The 20,044-nt window shown below is 45.6% G+C and overlaps 1 protein-coding gene across 1 annotated transcript; it reads left to right on the top strand.

The window, feature by feature from the left end:
- The first annotated feature begins 604 nt into the window (after window positions 1-604).
- On the top strand, window positions 605-3,680 carry LOC146544127 (uncharacterized). Its single transcript, XM_085226218.1, has 2 exons — window positions 605-858; window positions 1,130-3,680. Exons 1-2 carry the CDS (start codon window positions 738-740, stop codon window positions 1,528-1,530), a joined length of 522 nt encoding a protein of 173 aa, XP_085082344.1. The 5' UTR covers window positions 605-737; the 3' UTR covers window positions 1,531-3,680.
- The last annotated feature ends 16,364 nt before the right edge of the window (window positions 3,681-20,044 follow it).

Raw genomic sequence — 20,044 nt, 5'->3', positions numbered from 1 at the left:
TAAATGCGTACATACTCTATAATAATTCAGGCAGTTTTGTGCTATAGCCCACTTCGGAATCTCGTGTTTTTAATGGCCTGAGCTGGAGCAGAAGCAGCCAAATCTCCAAAAAACAAGAACCAACTCAGGAGTGTGAAACTCACTTCAGGAAATTGATCCACCTGAGTTTGTGTGTCAGGCACGACGGGGTGAGGGAACATGCCTGCAAGTGAAGCGTTACACTCTTCTCGGAATCCTCGTAGTTCGGGTCAGGCACCAGAACCACCCGGGGCTCTCTGGCACACGCGCTCCACAGCTCACACGGCCGCAGCGCCGCGCAGCAGGACAGCGCTCGGCACGGAGCCGGGACGGATGCGCCAAGTTTCCCCGAGTTACGGCACGGGACCGCGGGCACACCGCTCAGAAGCCACGGGCACGCAGCACCCGGCCCCCCCACCGCCCCGAGGCCGAGCAGGGGCCGGCAGCAGCCCCTGCACGCAGCCCCTCCCTCGGCACCACCCGCCCTCCCCTCCTGTCGGCGCTCCCTCCCCCCGCCGCTCAACGGCCGCAACTGCCGGCGGCGCGGCCCCGCCCGCGGGGGGCGGGGGGCGTGGCCAGCGAAGGGGGCGTGGCCTCCGAGCGAGGCGCCTTGGCGCGGAGCGGCGACAGCAGCCGTGACCTCCGACCCCGCCCGCCGTTGGCCAATAAGAGCGCGGCTCGTCCCCGAACCCAAAATTTCCACGTCGGCAAAAGTCAAGATGGAGCGGGGCGGCGCGGGGCGCGCGGACGGAGCCGTCTTGGCCGGACGGGACGCGAGGCCGCACCGAGGCGGGCGGCGGGGGGCGCCGGCGGCGCGGGGCGGACCTGTTGCACTCGGCGGTGCGGCGGAGCGCTGCGCTGCGGCGGAGGGGGGCGCCGCTCCAGAGCGGCGCGAGGGGCCGGGGCCGGCGGCGCGGCCGGGGGCGGCGGGGGCTTAAGGGGCTGAGGGGCGGCGGCCGCGCCGCGCGCTGTCAGCCGGAGCCGGCCGCCGCCGCGGGGTTGGGGCCGCGGGCACCGCTGCCGCTCCGCGCGGCGCGGCGCTTTCTGCCGCGCTCCTCCGTTAGCGAAGGGGTTCCTGCGTTTCCCTAACCGTGCCCTCTATCTTTTGCAGGAGGGGAGCCCCGCTGCCCGCGGCCGAGGAGGATCCGGTCTCCTGAAGCAAAGTTCTGTGACACTCAGACTCTGGTTACGATAGCAGTCAGTGCACTACAGAACTTTGTCTCCGGGGGCTGCGGCGGCGGAGCGGCTCGCTCAGGTGGACACGTCACTGCTCCGCCGTGGCAGGCCCGGGGAGCGCCCTGCCCGCGCCCGGCCCCGCGCTCAGATGAAAGCTGTGCCGCTGCTGCCCCGGGGCCTCCCGCGCCCTTCTGTCGGCGGTGTCGGGATCGAAATAGCGCGACGTCTGGGGGTCTGGAGGGTACTGGAGTGCGGTCGGTGCCCGACTTGAGCGTGGGCTTGAACGTGACACCGAACGTGGTGCTGGTGGAGCTGAGCCGGGTGTGGGTGTGCTAACCTGCCGGGCACAGCTCCTGGTTGTGCTTTGTTCTATGTGTGACAGAACTGTAGATGAACTGAGGGCTGGGGCTGGAGGAAACACTTCATACTTATAGCAAAGAAGCTGTGACATGTTCTGTTGTAACTTGCATGTAAGTTTGCTGTTTGAATGCTTTGGTGTGGCCTGGTGGCACTGAGCTTTATTTCCTCTTTAGGAACCTTGCAAGCCCCAAGCTGCTGTCAAATAATAGTTACCTGAATCTGAGCCTCTGCTTCTTCAGAAGTTGTGTGATGTGCCATGAGCCAGTGCTGCAGTGCTTGGTTCTCACCCCATAGGGAGGGAGTGCTTTGGAAGGGCTGATGGAACTGGTGCTTATTTATACAGTTCCAGCGTTCTCTACTAGAAACTTGTCACCTGTGTTACGATTAACATGGATATAGGCTTTAGGGGCTGGGAAAGGCCTAGCTTGACTAAATTCCACCTCAGTTAAGTTGAAGCTTGGCAGCAGTACAAGAGCAGCCCTTTTCTCTTCAGAAACTTTGTGCAGTTCTTTAATATATAAATGCAACTGTGGATTTCTGAGATGGTGGGCATCCTCAGCTGGTCAGCTCTGAATATAGAGTAATAGGAAAGGCAAGAATTGCTGAAGAACGGGTGGAGTAGGTACTGCCATTTCTAAAATATTAATCATGTACAATAGCATTAGTGAGTGAGGCTCCTTTCACAGTGGCTGCCTTCTGTGGGAAGTTAGTTATGCCGCTTTATGTGTGTGTGTGTGTGTATATATATATACACGTATATGTGTGTGTGCTTGTCTGCGTATATATATAAACGTTAGGGGGCTCATATTCTGTTAGCTCTCTGTAGCTTATCATCCCCTTTGGGCTCAGTGGAAACCTAAACTAACTTTTCTTTCCTGCCCATCTGAATGTGGAAGGTACAGCTAGATTATACTCTTCATGGAATTGAGCTGGAAGCTGAAATGCTATTCTAAGTACATGTTTTTTAGCTCAAACTGTTTAATCAGAGGGTAGGTAAAGTGAGGAGCACTTACTGTATGGCAGCCCATGTGACCAGCTAGGGCTATATTTGGATACTGGAGGTTTAAGGAATCCTTTTTGCTAACCATTTTTGGCCAATTGCCTGCTGCTTTATGTTGTGCAGTGTGTGACGTCTGCTAAAAAGGACTTGGAAGTGTGGTGTCCGCAACTGTTTAATCAGTGCGGTTATAGGGAAACACTTTGTATTGCTGGGGCTGTAGTCCCACTATATTTAATTTAGGGGTGGTTCCTGCCTAATAGGATATGTAGTGCAAATTCCAGCTTCCAGTTTTTGAACTACTAAATAGACTTTCTGAGGGCAGTAGATCTTAAAAAGATTTTTCTCAGATTTGCTGGCTAAAGCTGTAGATGATTATAGATCTGAAAACCCACAGAAATGAGCACATGTGTATTCCTTCAGGGTAAATGTAGCACGTTCAAATTTTAGCTTATTTCAGTGTAACTTCAGCCCGGTTATAACTTCAGAATAGGGATGAATAACATGCTTGAATCCAGCAGTGGTGGGAAGAAAGAGTTCATCGCTTTTGGAGCCTGTTCTCCGCTTGCTTTAGCTCCATGCTGCTCAAGCTGTGACAGCGAGGTGAGTACAGCTTGGCCTCCCAGTGGCCCTTGGCTTGTCCTTGCCGCATGCCTGTGACACGCAGTGCCTCCTGTCCTACGAGTCCTACTGGAACAGTGACCTTTTGGTGGCACTTCTGCTTTGATATGGGAGATCACGTGCCCTTAAGGAAGGACTGAAGAGCTCTAGGTTTTGTGCTTTATTCTTGTCTTGAAATGTGTTGGTCATAAAGTCCTGTGGCAGTGTAGGCTTTCTGGCCTTGTTATGACTTTGGCCATCAGAAACATGTTCCAAAATCAATGTGCTGCGTGGTATCTGCAGGTTTTGTGTCACGCGAGCTCTTGTGTGAAGCATGTGAAAGAGCTTGAGGTGTGTGGCTATACCTGGGGCCTTGTGTGGGGAATAAAGAGTTCTGTCTTATGCTTTAAGAATGATGTTTGTGGAAGATGATGTAGGAACAGGAAACAAAACAGAAAACAAACAAGTAAACAAAACCCCATAACTGGCGATGGTATTTAAAATAAAGTCTGAATGTCGAACTACATAACTGCATTGATATGACTTATTTTCCAGTGGCTTCTTGGCCATTTCTCTGAGGTAACACGTTGCTGGAGACATATTCTTACCTGCTGCTTTACATTTTAATCCTTTTTGAAAACCTGAAGTGTCTATTTAATTGTGTCCCTTTCTTAATTGGAAGAGCAGCAAATGAACATGCTGAGTAAATTGCACAAATTTCCAACAAGCCCTTCATTTGAAGGGGCAGAGTCCAAAAAATGATACCAACCTATTTATTATTCTGGAAGATGGAGAACAGAAAAGGAGCTTGCTGTCAAATACTCCGAAAGTGAAAGCTGAACGCATCTGGTATGGCCCAAGGGAATATAGACTGAAGGCAAGCTGCACAGCCTGTGGGTACTTAGTCTCAGGATGTTACTGGGCATGATGCATTGAGGACAATTCTTGTGACTTCCAGAGATTACATTTTGTGCTGGTGAATTTTTAAGCACAGATATAACACTTCCATCTGTAGCCTAAAAATGCTGAAGAAAGTGGTGAAAAGAACAAATTTTCTACATGTGCTTTCATTGAACTAAATTGTACGGCTTTACTAAAAACAGAAGTAAACTTGCTGACTTCTAGCAACTGTATGATAAACAATTTATAAATAGAGCATAGGGTCCAGTGAAATACAAACAAAGTATTGGAAGTCATGAGCTGACTCCAAAAAGCAGTGACACTGGGATGTTTATATCTGTTGCCTGGGCAGCTATGTTCAAGAAACATTTCTGGGTCCAGTCAAACTGAAGCACTGTGGAAGCTCACTCAAAACAGGCTGTGTGACTGTGGCTGTATTTCAGTAGGTTGTGGAGTTCCATTTGTTTGGCTTTCAGCATTAGTGATGGCCCTTTCTTTAAGTCTTAAGGAAAGCAGGATGGAAGTGCTCTGCAGGATACGTTACCCACAGAAGGCTGTGTGTGCCAGCATTGTCAGCTGCAGAATGGGAAGCAGAGCTGCTGCGGCCATGGGGTACTTCAGTAGTACCTCTTGCCTCATAGCTGGAGGAGGCCAAACTACTTCTGGGGCAGTGAGTTGAGAGTATGTGAGTTCTTAGTGCAAACTGGAACTGCTATGCAATCCCAAACTTATTTTCTGCTTTATTTTGGGAGGGAAGTGGGATTTGCAAAAAAAAAATAAAAAAAAAAAAATAAAAAAATTGGCAAATGCCATTCAAGTAAGGCTATTTTCTTGCTTTCTGTAACGGGCTAGAAAATCAACTACAATTAATTGTGCTTACCATACTCCAGAAGTAACCTTTTATGTGATTGAGCTTTATTTGTTGAATTACTGGTGCTAATGGTATTGAAAATAGCTCAGTGCAGCTGAACCTATATTTAAGGCACAAGGTGTTGTACTGAAACCTCACTGTAATTAACTGCGGACTGAGGGAGCTGGAACTTGGCTTCATATAGCCAACACAAAAGTAATTACATGCTGGATTATACCAGCATAACTTTCACAAGTAAGCATACATAGTCCTGTGCTTTATGAATAAAAAGCATTAAACTGCTGATGTATGGTTGAATGGTTGCCACTTTATTTTGATTTGGGTTGGACTGTGAGGCAGCACTGGCTTTCTGTGCAACACTGGTTTTACCCTATTTTCATCTGATGGCTCTTACCTTTTCAGTTTTGAAAACTGCACCCTTGTAGCAACACTTGGTCTTCTGCAGGGCTGGTGTAAATGCTCGTCAGCTGTAGTAAAGTTCTGTATTTCTGATTTTTTTTTATAGAAGTCTCACTAGTGAATGTTGAGCTGCTTGCGCATTAATGTCCTTAATGTGTAGTAGTAAGTCTGTAGTACTTTGCAGGGCTACTGGTTGTGAGAACATCACTCACCAGAGACCCACACTAGTGAGTAACAGTGTTTAAGTAGTCCTATTCAAGCAAGCAAAAGCCTTTCTCTACTATGCATTTTGTCAGCTGAGCGACTTAGGAGATGTTTAAGTACAGATGTGAGCAAATAATACACCACACGGTTGCAAGTTGTAGCATGGAGTAGTTAGTACCATGATCTGCTGAAGAAGGATAGTGGAGTAGTCTGTTAATACTTGTGGTAATGCAAGAAGTCCAGAGTAGTAGAAGCTTCAGGAATCAAGAAGTATTTCACAAATAAATGGGTTGATCTAAAGTGGAGAGAGATGGAAAGTGTGCCTGCATTGGGAATGTGGTGAAGGATCACTAATGAGAGTAGTAAGGGAAGCAGACCCTGCTCACTCCTCCAGCCCAGTAATGTGAGACCTTCTAGAAGCAGGCCTCAGGGTTGGTAGAGCTGTGGAGGTGAGTACTGTTGGTCTTGCCATATTGACTGCCAGCCATACTGAGCATGTCCCAAAATCCCACCTGACCACAGTAGCTCGTTCAGGTCCTGCTGCCCTGGGAGAGGTACAGAAAGGATGGTTTCAGCTGGAGGAAACATACTTAGATATAGCAATCAGCTCTCATGCTGTGGTTTTGTTTTCCAGTTGTTATAACCAAAGAATGATTTTACCTTTTCTGCTTGCTTTATCCCACAGCTGCTTCTACTGCAGTTTATGGCAACACAATCTTTCATTTATAAAGTGGGAGCAGAGAGAAGGAAGGGTTGCAGAAGTTCAGTTTTCACTCCAGTGTTAACTAGCTTAAGTGTGAAAAGCAAGAGTTGAGTCCCATTGGAAGAAGGTACATGCTTGCTTTAACTGTCCAAAGTAGTAAAACATGGGGTTAAATGTTCACTGAAGAAGGATTTTTACTTCCCTGGGTGACAGTTAATCTGTCATAAGCAGTAGGCTTTGCTCTTCAGTCATGGTTGCACCTGTGAGTGGAAGCACTGAGACTTGGAGACCTGTGTAGAGCTTTCACAATGCCCAGAGGGGGCCTGTGGCAGCATGAGGGTTGTGGAGGTGAGGCTGACAGAGCCAGTGGTGGTTCCACTCACCAAGTAGTGTCACATAAGTGTGAAGGCTCCAAATAATAATGGATATCTGTGCTGTTTGCTTTTCAAGACTGCTCTTACTTTGTCTCCAGTCGCGTCTCTGTCCCCTGCATCACTGTTAAGGCAAGGACCTGATGGCATGGAGCAAACTGTGGAGGAAAAGTGCATTTCATACTAACTGGCTTTTAAAGATGAGCCCCTGTGGACCTTGCCTTGAAAGAGCAAATATACAGGAGAACGTTAGCTCTGCTGCTGCTGAGACTTTAAGACAAGTGTGCTCTCACACAGGTACTGCTAGAGGGACTGGGAGGAAGAAGGCAGGAATGGGAGTGTGAGTGCAGCTAGGGAGGAGTAGAGGGTGGGGAGCAGAAGCTGCCATGAGTTGCCAGAGGAGCAGGATTTGGGTTCTGCTCTGAACTTAGATGTCCATGTGATTGCCATTTGGTAAGTACTTCCTGAGACGTTAAACTGTCAGACTGTATGTTGACCAAATGAATTGAAGAGTTTCATCTGTAATTTCAGTGTACAAATGGAGCCCTTACCTCTTGAGATGCTTTAATAAGTACCTGAAATGTAATGTGCATAAAATACTTCAGTTGCATAACACGTTACTCTACATTACTGCTGTGCATTAATTTGAAAAGAAGTGGGCTCCAAATCCTGAATTCTCATGGCTTTTCATGATATCATAGCAATCCATTATTTCAAATACCATTTACTAAGCTAAACCAGCAAGGACCATCAGTGCTCAAACAGTTGTTGTTGGAAAAAAAAAAAAACCACTATAATTAACTATCTTCTTTAGAGAGAAAGAAGAGACTGTATGGAGTGCTGCCAAGAAAGTAGAGCTGTTCTTAACCCTTGCACAGTAAATAAAATCAATATGAGTAACAAACTGCTAAATGAGGCAGGAAGGCTCATAAGCTGCAAGGGGTGCAAGTTTTACACAAAAGCATTGTGACTGTTTGAAGAAATGCAACATGGATGGTGAAAATTTTGACTTGCAAGCTGGCAGCCCTAGACAGAGCTGAAAGCAGGAGGCATTGCACGGTGGTCAGTCGTGCCAAGAAGAAAAGTGAAAGCAGACATGGGCAGTTGAGGGCACTGCTCTTATGAAGGATGTTTGCACAAATGTTTGGAAACAACCTGTTCAGCTGAGGATCAGTTGTAGGCTTAAGAACTGGGTGGTCTGTTGGAATGTTAATTTTGTAGTTTCATTGAGTGTGGTGTTTTCCATGTGGGTTTGATTAAGCAGTAAGAATATAAATACAATGAAAATTAAATCTTGTCTTTAAAAGATTTCCTTCTTGAAATTGTGTGCTCCTGGCTGGAAGTTAAGCATCCAGTTCTGGGTTACATTTCTGATCTATGGTTTAATTGTGTGACCTGTATTGTTTAAATTTGCGTGTTAAATTTAGTTATAATTGGAATCAAGTGAACAAATGGAGGCATATGCAGTAAAGGCAGGTCTTAACTGCATGCGAATGAGGCAGGAACATGGTTGGTGTAGCTCTGAGCCAGGCTTGCAGCACTGAACTCTTCAGCACCTTCTTCAGCTTAGCAAGGGCTAGTTTAAAGGCCAGCAGCATGATGGGGAAAAGCTGTTGAAAACACAAAATGTTTGCATTGCAGGCCTAGATTTATCTTATTGTTAATTCTTTTAACTTTGTGCTCATGTTAAACCAGAGGCTTATTGCTGGAATGATGTTAAAAGCACTTCTTATGCACGAAGGTGAATATGCTGCTGACAGTCACCACTCCAGCTGACCTGACAATATGCAGCAGAGGCTCTGCTGGTTAGGTACAGCTTCCAGCAAAATGCTGCCACTTAATCATGCTCAAAGTTACTGAATGTGAAAAGATACCTGAAGAACTCAGTTTCTTCTGTCTACAAATTGGATTTCATAGTCTCAAGACTGAAATACTTCCCTGCAGTAAGAATAAAAGGCATTTGTGAGAGAAATTGCTGTTGGATCACACATTCTAAACTGATGCTATTTATTCTATTTCATGAACTGTTTTTTGGGAGAGGAAGAATGTACGTGCATATATTTAGGTAATCATATATCATTTAAAACACATTTATATATGTATATACGTAAGTATGATTTTAAGATTTGTTTATGTTGTTTTTTCCAAGCATGTGGCCTACAGAAGGGCCTCTATGGACACAGAATTTCCTTCACCAATATCTTACTTCAGACAATACGTGTGATCTTTTATAAAAGAATTTACTACACTGCCTGCCACAGAGAGACACTGGCAGGCAGGAAGGCTGAAGGAGGAATGCTCGAGTGTAGCACCATGCGCATGATAGCAGAGTAGGGAATTTCTTCTGAGCCTTTGTGGTGATAAGTCCACCTAGTCCAGGGAGCCTGTTCCCTGGATGATAGAAGAAGAACTAAGGGATATTTTCACAGGCATTTAGGGAATTTTCATCACTTGTGCTCTTTTAGTAAAACAGTTGGTAGCAAGTATGTTTGGTGTTGTGAACCATTGTGAAAACAGGAAAACTCGAGAGTAATTTACTATTTAGTCAGTAAAGACTTTTTTCAGAAGTATGGAACATTCTGATCAAATAGGGTAAAAAAGTTAAATGTAAGACTGTATGCACAAAGGATGTGCTAGGGGGAAAGACACAGCTGATTATTTTACAGTGCTTGAAGCACTAGAGTTTGGGAAATGTACTTAAGCTGAGATAGAGCCAACATTTCTGGTTTGGGAGAGTGTTGATGTGTCCATTTGGCTCAGTCTGGTAGCTTCTCTGGCAGAGATATGCCACTGTCAACTGAACATCCTGTGTGACAGATATGGGGGAAAACCAAGTGCGGAGGCTCTGAGCAGCTTTGGAAATAGCTTTGGGTGTGAGGCAAAAGCTGCTCAGGTTGCATCTGTTTGAATCATCAATGTGCAAGCAAGACTGAAGATGCCAGATATCTGTGAGTTCCACCTTTTAATGCAGAACAGGAGAAGCTGAAGGTATGTGTTAACAGAGCCAGCTGTGGCATGTGAAGGTTGTTTCTGGGACTGTTTATTCTTTACAACTCCTTGACGAGAGTTTGGAGTGAGGTGGGGGTTGGCCTTTTCCCCAGGTAACAGCGATAGGACAAGAAGTAATGACTGCAAGTTGCATCGGGGAGGTTCAGATTGCATGCTAGGAAAAATTTCTTCTCTGACAGTGGAGATGCATTGGAACAGGCTGCCCAGGGAGGTGGTGGAGTCACCGTTTCTGGAGGTGTTCAAAACTGTCTGGAGGTCTGGTGGGTTAGCTGGTAACCAGAACAAAGTGCAGATGTATTCAAACAGAAAGCAGCTTTGGCTTTAATCCATAGGTGTGAGAAGTTGCATGCCTGTTCATGAACGAAAGTTATCTGAAACTCAGTAACACATTCCTTGTGCTTGCCCAAATGAACTGGAAAATACTTTAGATTAACAAATGCCTGAGATGCAGGTTGAATATAAACAGAGAAGAGACTTAGTGTTACAAATCTACTCTGTGAAGCATCTAACACAAATGCTGTGGAGCAAAATTTGCACCTGAACCAGATACCTACCTGTTCTGTGACAACCTACCTTATTTTGAGGATGCAGCATAGGCAGTGAGGAGGGCTGCAGCTCTGGAGCAGGTCTTCCAGGAGGTAAATGTGGCTTCTATTGCCAGGATGTGCTGGGGAGCTTTTGTGTGTCCTGGGGTTTCTTCTGAAGCTTGTTCAGCAATGACCCCAATTGTATTAGGGAGGAATAGTCAAAGAGCATGGAAAGTCATCGTGCATTGATGAGCTCATGCTGTGTGCAGGCTCTTGATGCAGATGATCCAGCCTTCTCCTGATGGAACTTGTTGGAGGTTTTATCCCTGCTCTTCTCTGTGCCAGAGCCATTCCTGCGAGGGGCCTCCCTGTTAAAGAGCTGCTCCTCAGGCTGTACTGAGGGATTGGAGCACAGCCTTTCACAAAAAAGACTGATTCAGATGTTCGGTTATAGTCTTGTTAAAATTGTTAACGTTTTTGCTTTTCAACACTCGCAGTCCTAACTAGACAATGCAAAAAATTTAAATACAATGCACTTAAATGCAAACACCGAAGGAAAGAAATAGAGCAGACACCACAGGGGTTAAGCATGCGCTCACTGGGAAGAGAAGGAATGGTTACAGGTAGCAGCCAAATTTGAAATGACTGCTTTTGGCCTGCAGCAGTTTGGCACCAGTGAATTTAAAAGGCAAGATGCAAAGGCTGCTGCTAAGTAGTTGCAGTAACAAGACAGTCTTGAGTAGGGCCATGGGCACGGTCTGTACCAGTAACCCTGTCAGTTTCTGGATTTCTGTTTTATACTGTCCCTGGTTAACATGTTGCTCAATATGCCATAGGTGGTCATCACTGGGACTTTTCTTAGCAATGCTGTGATGCTCCACAGTTGGTTTCATGCTAGCTGTTGAGGCCCACTGTGGAAAACCAGTGTCAGTTTGCCATGCCAACCCAAAAAAGTTTCATCTCAGTAGAGAAGCAAACCACCTTTTGAACAGCTTTTGCTTCCAAAGCTGCTGAAACTGGAGAAAAATGCACTGTGAACATTGTATCAAGGCCCTTGCTTGCGTGTCCAAACAATGAGCACCTCAAACAGTAATCCTGTCCCAGCGCTGCAAAGACTTGCCATCCCTCCAGAGCAAGGGAAGAGCAACAGTGAATAGTGGCTGACATATTTTCATAATTACCAGAAAAGGGTTGGAGTAATAACGAGAATAATTAACCTATGAAAAAACATCCAGAAGGCAATTAAGCAATGCTGCAGTCCTGCATGTCTCTCATGAGTCACTGCCTGTGGCAATGGTCACTTTTTGGATACGTGTGGTGCCCGCCTTCCTGTGTAACTAAGGCTTCCCGGTACTGCTGTAACACCAGTGGTACTGATAATAGCAGCTTTGGAACTCAGTGATAAATAAAGTGATTGTCTCCCAGTCCAGTTATCTGTGGCATTAAAACCACAAATCTCTATTGGCTGGCTTTATTTTGTGGTCAGCAATCAAAATTAGTATTAAGTGAATGTAAAATGTTATTAAACTCATTATGCAAGTGGTGAAGTGTCATTTCTCCGTGAGCTAATTGAGAGAGGATGCTTTGGGACCTCTTTTGTTGTTGCAGTGAGGGAACCTAATAGCACATATGACTTCATGTCCTTCAGCAGTGGCAGGATTTCAGACAGCCACCAATAGAGCATCTCTAAGAAGCATGGCATGAAGACAGGGTGCCCCTCATCAGCCCTTGTGCTGAGTCCCTACACCAGTGCTTGCCTGAAGCCAGCTGAGGTCCTTCAGGAAATCATGATGAGAAATCTGAAATTTCTGGTTTTGACACTGCTGTGCCTCCCTGCTTGCTCCATGGGAAACAAGTGAATGGAGGAGGCAGAAGCAGTGCCCTGGTTCAGATGGGTTGGATCATCACCAGGACAAGGACCAGACCTGACCCTCAGAAAAGCATCTTAAAAGGCACAATATTCACCAGGATCGAGTAGCAAACAAGGATGCAGGATGCCAGATCCTGGCCATGCCCTCTTCACACAGCAGCCAATGCCACCAGGCTTCTCCCTCCCACGTATTCCCTTGGTGAATTCCACTTCTAATATCAATAACGTGGCTGGCAAGACATTCTTGAATTAATTTCCTTCCTTCAATTGCCTCTTGAGAGTTTAACATACCTGAGAGGCCTTTGTCCCATTGAATTGCCCTCATAACACTTTCTACTCCTTAACTCCAGACATATAAAAATTGCACTTTCCATTTGTTCAACTGGACTGTTTCTGTCTCATAAATTTAAAAAAAGGCATTTTCTTCCCTACACAGTGTAGAAATCCTCCCAGCAATTCTAGTCATTCAGCACTGAAAAAAAAGCTAGGGTAAATACGCAGCAATATTGTACAGCAGAGGACTAAGAATCAGCCTGCTGAAGCTGACAAGAAAGACAACGTAGGAGCTCATGTTCTGCTTATCTGGAAATGTCAGTGCTTGATAGGAATCACTCGGGGTACTTGAAGCTGGTTCCATTTTACAGAAACTTACATTAGCAACCCACACAGCACAAGGCTGAACGAAGCAAATGGCTGCTTTCCTCCTAAGCTTTCCAGCCTAATTTGTGGAGAAGATGCTTTGCTCCCTCAGGAGGTCAGACAGCATATTTTCCAAGGAAACTCTAGGAATATGGAAAAAAATGTATCTGAGAAATCCTTTTGCAGTGCCAGTACTTTAACTGCATTCTTGCGTATGTGGGCTGTTGGTTTTCCTATGGAGAGGAAAGCAGTTAATCTGCAGATGAGACCTCCAAAGAATGAAGACTTTTCTACATTATGATACAGCTGCATTTGAATGAATTCCAAATTAAATTTCAAATAATCTACTTTGAATGTATCGTTAAGCTAGGAATTGCCTAGATATGATTAATAAATGGTGATATTTAATAAAAAGGAAGGATTTCCCAGAAGGAACATAAACTGTACTCCTTTTCCTTACAGTTTCTTAGCTAAAACACTGCTGTCTGTATTATCTACAACATATCTGTGTGAGATCTTAATATTCTTCTTAAGAAAAGCGAATGCAGTGCTGGATGTTATGCCCATTTTACTGTTTGCCCTCAATTTTGGAGAAAAAATAATCAAAGCAAACTTTCACGTTCTGTAAATGGTATAATCCATCATCATCCTACTCATACACTGCATGTGTGGTTGCTGTTGTGCACGCTGATTTAAGACACTGATCCATCATTTCTTATTTCCCAGCCTGGCAAGTGGCCTGGCCTGAACTCTTTGCTCACATTCTGGGAAGGCACCCATCAGACCAAACTGCTCTGTGCTCACCTTTGAGCTCGGAACACATCTTTCTGAGCAAAAAGAATGTCTTAAATCTTAAAACAAAGCAGCTTGCATGAGAAATGTGAGAAACAATGACTTTATCTCAAACTATGTCAAAAATTTTAAAAATAACAAATTCTATGAAGCATGGAGCAAACTCGGCTGGACAGGGCTCTGAGGAACCTGATCCAGCTGTATGTGTCCCTGTTCACTGGAGGGAAGTTGGACTAGAGTACCTTCAAAGGTCCTTTCCAACTCAAATGGTTCTATGAGTGATTCTATGATATGCCTGAAATTTCCTGAGACTTCAGTCAGTGGTCAGCAGACTGAAAATGATGGCTGAATTTCAGGAGATCTGACAGATGGTTTGTTTATGCCCTAGGTGAGGCACTTTTCATCATGGCCTGGATGCTTGCTACATTATTTCAGACTGAACCTGCTCCTTCTACATGCAGAGAGTTAGATCCTTATTAGCCACCAAATTGATAACTGATAGAGGTCTTTAATTAATCACCTTCCATCAAATGCAGTGTTCTCCTTATGTCGGTGTCTGATCTGGCATCGTGGGCTCAGTGCAGACCACTGAAGTGAGGGATCCCTGCTACCCAGGATGCGCTGATGTGTTCACATGAGGATTACTTCAATGCCATCTTATCATCTCAGCATTTCACATCAATCTTTCTCATTAGCAGTCTTTCTGAATGAATGTGGGAGTTTGGGAAAGCTGTCTGTGTGTGGGAATGGTTTATTCTCCAGGACAGGCACTGGCAAGAGTCCTTGCTGACTGCACCTGTAGTGTCCCAAATGAACTCTGTAGGTCTGCATGTAACAATACATAGATTTTGTGCATGCATTTTGTTCAGATTTGGAGGGCTGAAAACAATTATTGTCTTCTTATAGTGGGCCTTGCTTTTTTATGTCTCTAATAGGAGCTTGACTTTTAAGATATGACCAGTGTGATTCATTTCACTAATCTGTAGAAAAGGAAATTCTGTTATTTCTTATTTTGGTCATTCATCAGATCCTGGCATTCTCAGTATCTCTTATGGAAACGCCTTAAAATGTTAGGCAAAATGAGTTAATCTAATCTAATAAATTTGGCATAGGCCATTTATTTGAAGCAGATCCTAAAACACTACTATTTTACCATATAAGTCTCCAGTTTTTGCAACATGATTATAAAATTAAGAACTAGCAATGGCCTCCTAAAGCACATCAGCATGCAGAGTAATGAGGCCTAACAGCTCAGAGTAACAGAAACAGCTGCCCTTCTGTCTCTCTTTCCAGATGCACCAGAGCTCGATGCTACATTTTCACCCGGCAGCAGCTATCCACTCTTGCTGGGGTGGAGTATTTCATCCAAAGGGCAATGCCACTTCCTTCCACTATTCCCTTTGCAGCTAATGACAGCACAGAGCAGAATTGTTGTGTTTTCTATCTGGGAGGACTAGTTGGTGGAGAGAATCAGGCTGAGCAGGACCAAGGATATCGCAACACCATCCTGAGACCAGCAGAAGCTTTGGGGATGAAGGCTTGGTACCAAAGGGCTGTCATCAGGCTTCTCGGTGGGTTCAGGGCTGCTGAATCCCCTCAGTAATGTCTTCAGCATTTGAAGAGGAGGGGGAAGATCACCAAAGAGGATGCTAAAGATTTGCCCAGGGCAGTGATGCATCCTATGGAGGCATCTGTACCAACAGTTTCTCTTCAGACATGAAAAAATTGCCTGGTTCCGGTGCTGGCTTTTTCAGAGGCAAGAGCAAGCACAATAAGCATAGATGCTTGCTGCCTTTTAGCAAAACTGTTCAGTTTAGATATCTACACTTCAGTTTTGACATCCTAAAACTTCCTTTTCCAAAATACAGCACTGGAAATTGCTCTCTAAACTTTGTGATTCTACAGGTTGTGATTCTCTTTTCAGCAGATCTGAGAAACTGTTATCCCACGTCAGTGAGAACTGTTATTCTACTTCCTCAGAAGAAATTTGTCTCCAGTAGCTGCAGAAAGACAGGCAGTGCTCACCTCTTGGATGGAAATGTGCAGACATTTTAACAGTGTGTCTGAGACAGAAAGGCTATTGCTTAGACCACAAACATTTGTCTCAGGGAAATAATATGAGGCTCTGATGCTTCATCTGAGCAGCAGTAAATGTTGCAGTTGGAGCAGTATGAGCTGAAGAACAGAAGTGTTAACTAGCTAAGAACTTCTCTCACTCTCCCAAACCATCTATCTGGTGACCTTTCACCCAACACTGTTAGCAGAGAGGATAACAGTCTACTGGACAACTGTTTTGTGGAAACATAAAGATGTCAGATAATTGCTGCTCTCCTAATCTGCCTCGTAAGGCAATTCAAACTCTGCCATCTACCATTAATATCCCATGTGTTATTTTAGCTATTTGTTACTCCTTGAAATAGATTGCAATACATTGATGTAGAAATAACTTTTGTGATAACTGTACTGTCATTTTCTGAATTTGACATTTGGAAAGAAAAACCAAGCTTCATACAAACTAATTCAGACTATAGTTCAGACTATGATGAGAATAAACTGAAATATGTGTTTCCATTTAATTGGGGGCAAAAGGTAGGTTTATTTTGCCTGTGTTTTGTGTGAATATTCAGATGATACAAGGAGAAATGAACAAACACCTAGAAATATGGAATTATCCAGGTTTACATACTGTTCCTCACTTATAATTCCATTGCTAAGTCCTGCTATCCACTCAGAGAGGAAAACCAATAACCCATGGATAATCATGCATTATAAACTGCAAGATAATGAGTTATTGTCATGAGCAGTTTGTTAGTCACACAGATTCTGTACTTCCCACTTTGTAAATATCTTGTAATAAACAAAAAGGCGTTGCAGGATTTTGAAAGGATTTGCTAAACAAGAGAGGCAACAGAAACTACCTTAACTCAGAAGAAAGGGCTGAAAGATGCCTACTCTTCAGAGGCTTTCCTGAGTACGTTTAGTCTTTGAAGGGCTTCAGCCCTTGATCTCTCCAATGAGTGTGAAATAAGGTACCCCTAGCCTACAGGGCAGGGATTTGGTGGTCTGAACCTCCTCAGCATTAGCTGAATTCAGATCAGTTTGAACAGTCTCTAACAGCTGTTCCAGAACAGTACTTTACTATCACACTGTCCTGTATGTGCTAAGCACAGATCAAAACCACTGCATTTCTTTTCCACTTAAGCCATCTTGTGGGCCCTCTTTCTATAGCAAAAGTGTTATTTTTGGGAGAAAAGATATTTATCATGGTGTATATTTCAGAAAACGGTAATGGAAACTGATGAGGATGGAAGCACTGTGGGGCTGGACTCATTGCTACTTCATCACCAGGTTCTTCTCTACCTCTGTGGAATTAGTTGGCTTGTTTGGATGTAGTCCCTAGTAGACCAGCAGCCTACACATGCATAGAGTGACTGGGTCCATGTGAATTGATTTTGAAATGAAAGGAAGAATTTAACAGATGCACTTCAGTGTGCATCACAGCCAGCTGAGCCAGTCTCAGCTTTGCTGTATATTTTCACAAGCAAAGAGCATTCAGGTGTTTCTAGGTTGAAAGGAGCTTGGGGCGAGGTGGGAATTGGCCTTTTCTCCCAGGTAAATAGTGATAGATCAAGGAGTAATGGCCTTGAGTTGTGCCAAGGGAGGTTCAGATTGGATATTAGGAAAATTTTCTTCTCAGGAATAGTGGTGCTGTACAGGCTGCCCAGGGAGGTGGTGCAGTCACCATCCCTGGAGGTGTGGATGTGGCAAGGGCCATGGTTACTGAGCATGGTGGAGGTGGGTTGGTGGTTGGATTTGGTGATCTTAGAGGTCTTTTCCAACCTTAATGAGTCTATGATAAGTTCTCTCCTTACATTTTGGAAACATACGTGACACAACTAGGATGAACAACACCAGTCTGAAGTGAGGCAAGCCCCTCACTGGCTACAAACACTCTCTGCTCTGCCAACACCAGATCTCTGTCTCCTGAGAGGAGAAAACGTGCAGGACAGAAGGCATCTATTGATGGTGACTTCCACTAGTAAGTAGCAGAGGCCTGACAGGAGCCATAGAGCTCCAGAGGTGATGGAGGTGCTCTGAATGAATAAGCATGAGCAGGGAGAGTTTGGCTGTACTGTCAAAGCTGAGGCAGCAGAAAAAAATCTCCTGCACTACATCTGACACGTGCCAAACTCCAGATTTGGCAGGCAGTGAGGGGTGTGTTCTCCAAAGGTTTATTCATTAAGTTTCCCTATGGGCTGCTCTCTAGGCTGCCAAGCAGGTGGGCGGGGAGCTCTGGCAGATCCCAGCCTCTTCCCATGGACAGCCTTCACCATTCATTGTTGGCAGCAATGGGAAGGAGTAAAGTGCTCACCATGGCCCTATGTTGAGCAGTGTGGGGTCAGTACTTGGTGCAGTGCCTTAGGGGCACAGCCAGCACCTGGGGAACTTCCAGCCCTGGCTTAAGTAATTTATTGACGTAAAAGCAAACAACTGTCATATTTTCTGTTTATTTTGCATTTCTTAGGGTCATTGCACAAATTTCTCAGCTTGGTGATGTCTGTGCTAAAGGCTCGGTGCAACTGTCCCCCTTTCTGTCCTCTCCCTTCACTTTTGTCTGCAATGCAGAAGCACCTGAGCAAGCTTAACAACATGATGGCAGCACCTTGCCCAGTGCCAACCATGCTGGCCAGAAACGGGGCTTGGGGAAAGTCCAGCCTCAGACCTTCACTTTTCTGGTGGGGAAATGGGCTCTGGTTGTGAGGATCACAGATCACAGGAGACAGTGTACATCATCACACAAACATCACATAGCACCACCCGATTCTTTCTGTATCACAGTTCACGTTCAGATTACAGGTAAAACAAGAAGTGTTTCATCCACCCTGAGATCTCCTTTGAGCTTCCAGGCTCCTCCCTCAGCATCTTCTGGGAGTGGCAAGTCCTGAAATACGGAGGAGAGATTTTCTGTAGCTCTCGTATTACCAGCACAACAATGAGGTCTGTAGTGGCTGCACATTACACAGAAAGCACACATATCAATTTAAAAGGATTATTTATGAGGCCAAGGCTTTGCTTTACATTGAATCTGGAATAGCATCATTGCCTGCCCGGCCCTGCTTGCTGCCCACATCTAAGAGCAGGCTCAGCTCCATACCCTGGAAAGATTTGGTTTTCAATTCAATTTGTGACTTTATTAGAAAAACCAAGGCTCACAAATATTCCAGTCAAACTCGAGATGATTGCCCGGTGCGACAGCAAGACGCCAGTGCCCCAAGCTCACAGAGCACTCCATTAGGGTGTCCCGAGCAACACTACACTGCGGAAACAAAGCAGGCCAGCTGCATTCCTCTGTTATCAACCAGCCCGCGATGCAGCAAGTTAAATGTAACTCTCAGTTACAGAATCAGCACACGGATCAATATCACGGGTACGGAACAGAAATGGACAGCTGGGCCGTGCTGTTCAATTCATCTTAAATTGCGATCAGTTTACAAAGTGCCAGATTTAAGCCACGTCAAATGACAATCTGTGGTGGGTGTGAGCGCCCTAATTCCCGACAGGCATCGGAGGAGGACCACGGCAAGCCCGCGGGCACACACACAGGCAATTGCTCGGCATTTTTTAAAGCAGTGCTTGGCTTTACACTGACGCTGCCAGCTGAAATAAATAGGCTTCGTGCAATTACGGCTCGTGGACTGTGTTCCTCAGGCTCGGGCCTTTTTAATTAATTCTGAAAGTCCCGCCGTATCAATCCGGGATGCGCCTCTAATCTGCATCGCTCTTTTTATTTTTGCACGAATACTGTTAAGCCTGGGCAGTGCTGAAGCCATCATCTCCGGCCGCGACCACCATCTTTCCCAGGGGAAGCGCAGGGCGGGGCGCAGGAGGCGCGCAGACCCCACGGCCGTTGAGCGATCCCACAGCGCCCCCTGCCGGCCGGTCGCCGCTGTGCGCTCCGCTCCGCTGGCATGGCGGCCGCAGGGCTGACATTCGCCGCTGCGTGCCCGGGGCAGGCCGTGGCCGGAGCCCTCCGTGGGCTGCCAGATGGCTGCGGTACAAAGGGCACCCCGCCTCGTGTTTGCATTACAAGTCACTGAACAAACGCATCGCAGCTGACACCGCGCCAGCTTTGGGTGCATGAGGCGTACCTGCCCTACCTGGTGCGCTGGGGTTTGTGCCAGGGGAGCCAGCCCTTGAGGTCCTCTGCCCTATAAATCGCCTCTTTTATTTCTCCATTGTGGGAATGCTGCAGGTTTATAAAACATTTAAGAGCCTGTGGTTAATGTTTCATCTGCTCAGGGATATCCCGCGGGACCAAACTATTGTTTAATCTTCTACAAAATGAACCGTGATTTATACAACATTTTTCTAAAGCATTTTTCTTCTATTAGCTGTACCGTTGTGTGTCAGAAGCCGAAGGCAGATTTATCTACTGCTCGTGCTACCCACATTATACATAATGCCGTGTGCATTCAGTAAAAAATACAGAAGTAAATACTGTGCCTGCCAAGTGAGGACATACAGATGGAAGGCTCTGTCTCCAAGGGGATTTGGATCTGGATCAACATCCAGCAGCCACAGTGGTTAGCAGAGCCTCGGCAGTATAA

The sequence above is a fragment of the Meleagris gallopavo genome, chromosome 6, assembly GCF_905368555.1.
Source record: "Meleagris gallopavo chromosome 6, MGAL_WU_HG_1.1, whole genome shotgun sequence".
In the NCBI taxonomy this organism is placed as follows: Eukaryota; Metazoa; Chordata; class Aves; order Galliformes; family Phasianidae; genus Meleagris; species Meleagris gallopavo.
Note: the sequence above shows the minus strand (reverse complement) of the source record. Positions and strands in the feature narration are given on the sequence as shown.

Bases quoted from the DNA above. Each gene is read 5' to 3' on its own strand.
- LOC146544127 (XM_085226218.1), top strand. From the start codon at position 738: ATGGAGCGGGGCGGCGCGGGGCGCGCGGACGGAGCCGTCTTGGCCGGA. The intron at 859-1,129 runs GTGCGGCGGAGC...TATCTTTTGCAG, and splicing joins CGGACCTGTTGCACTCGGCG to GAGGGGAGCCCCGCTGCCCG.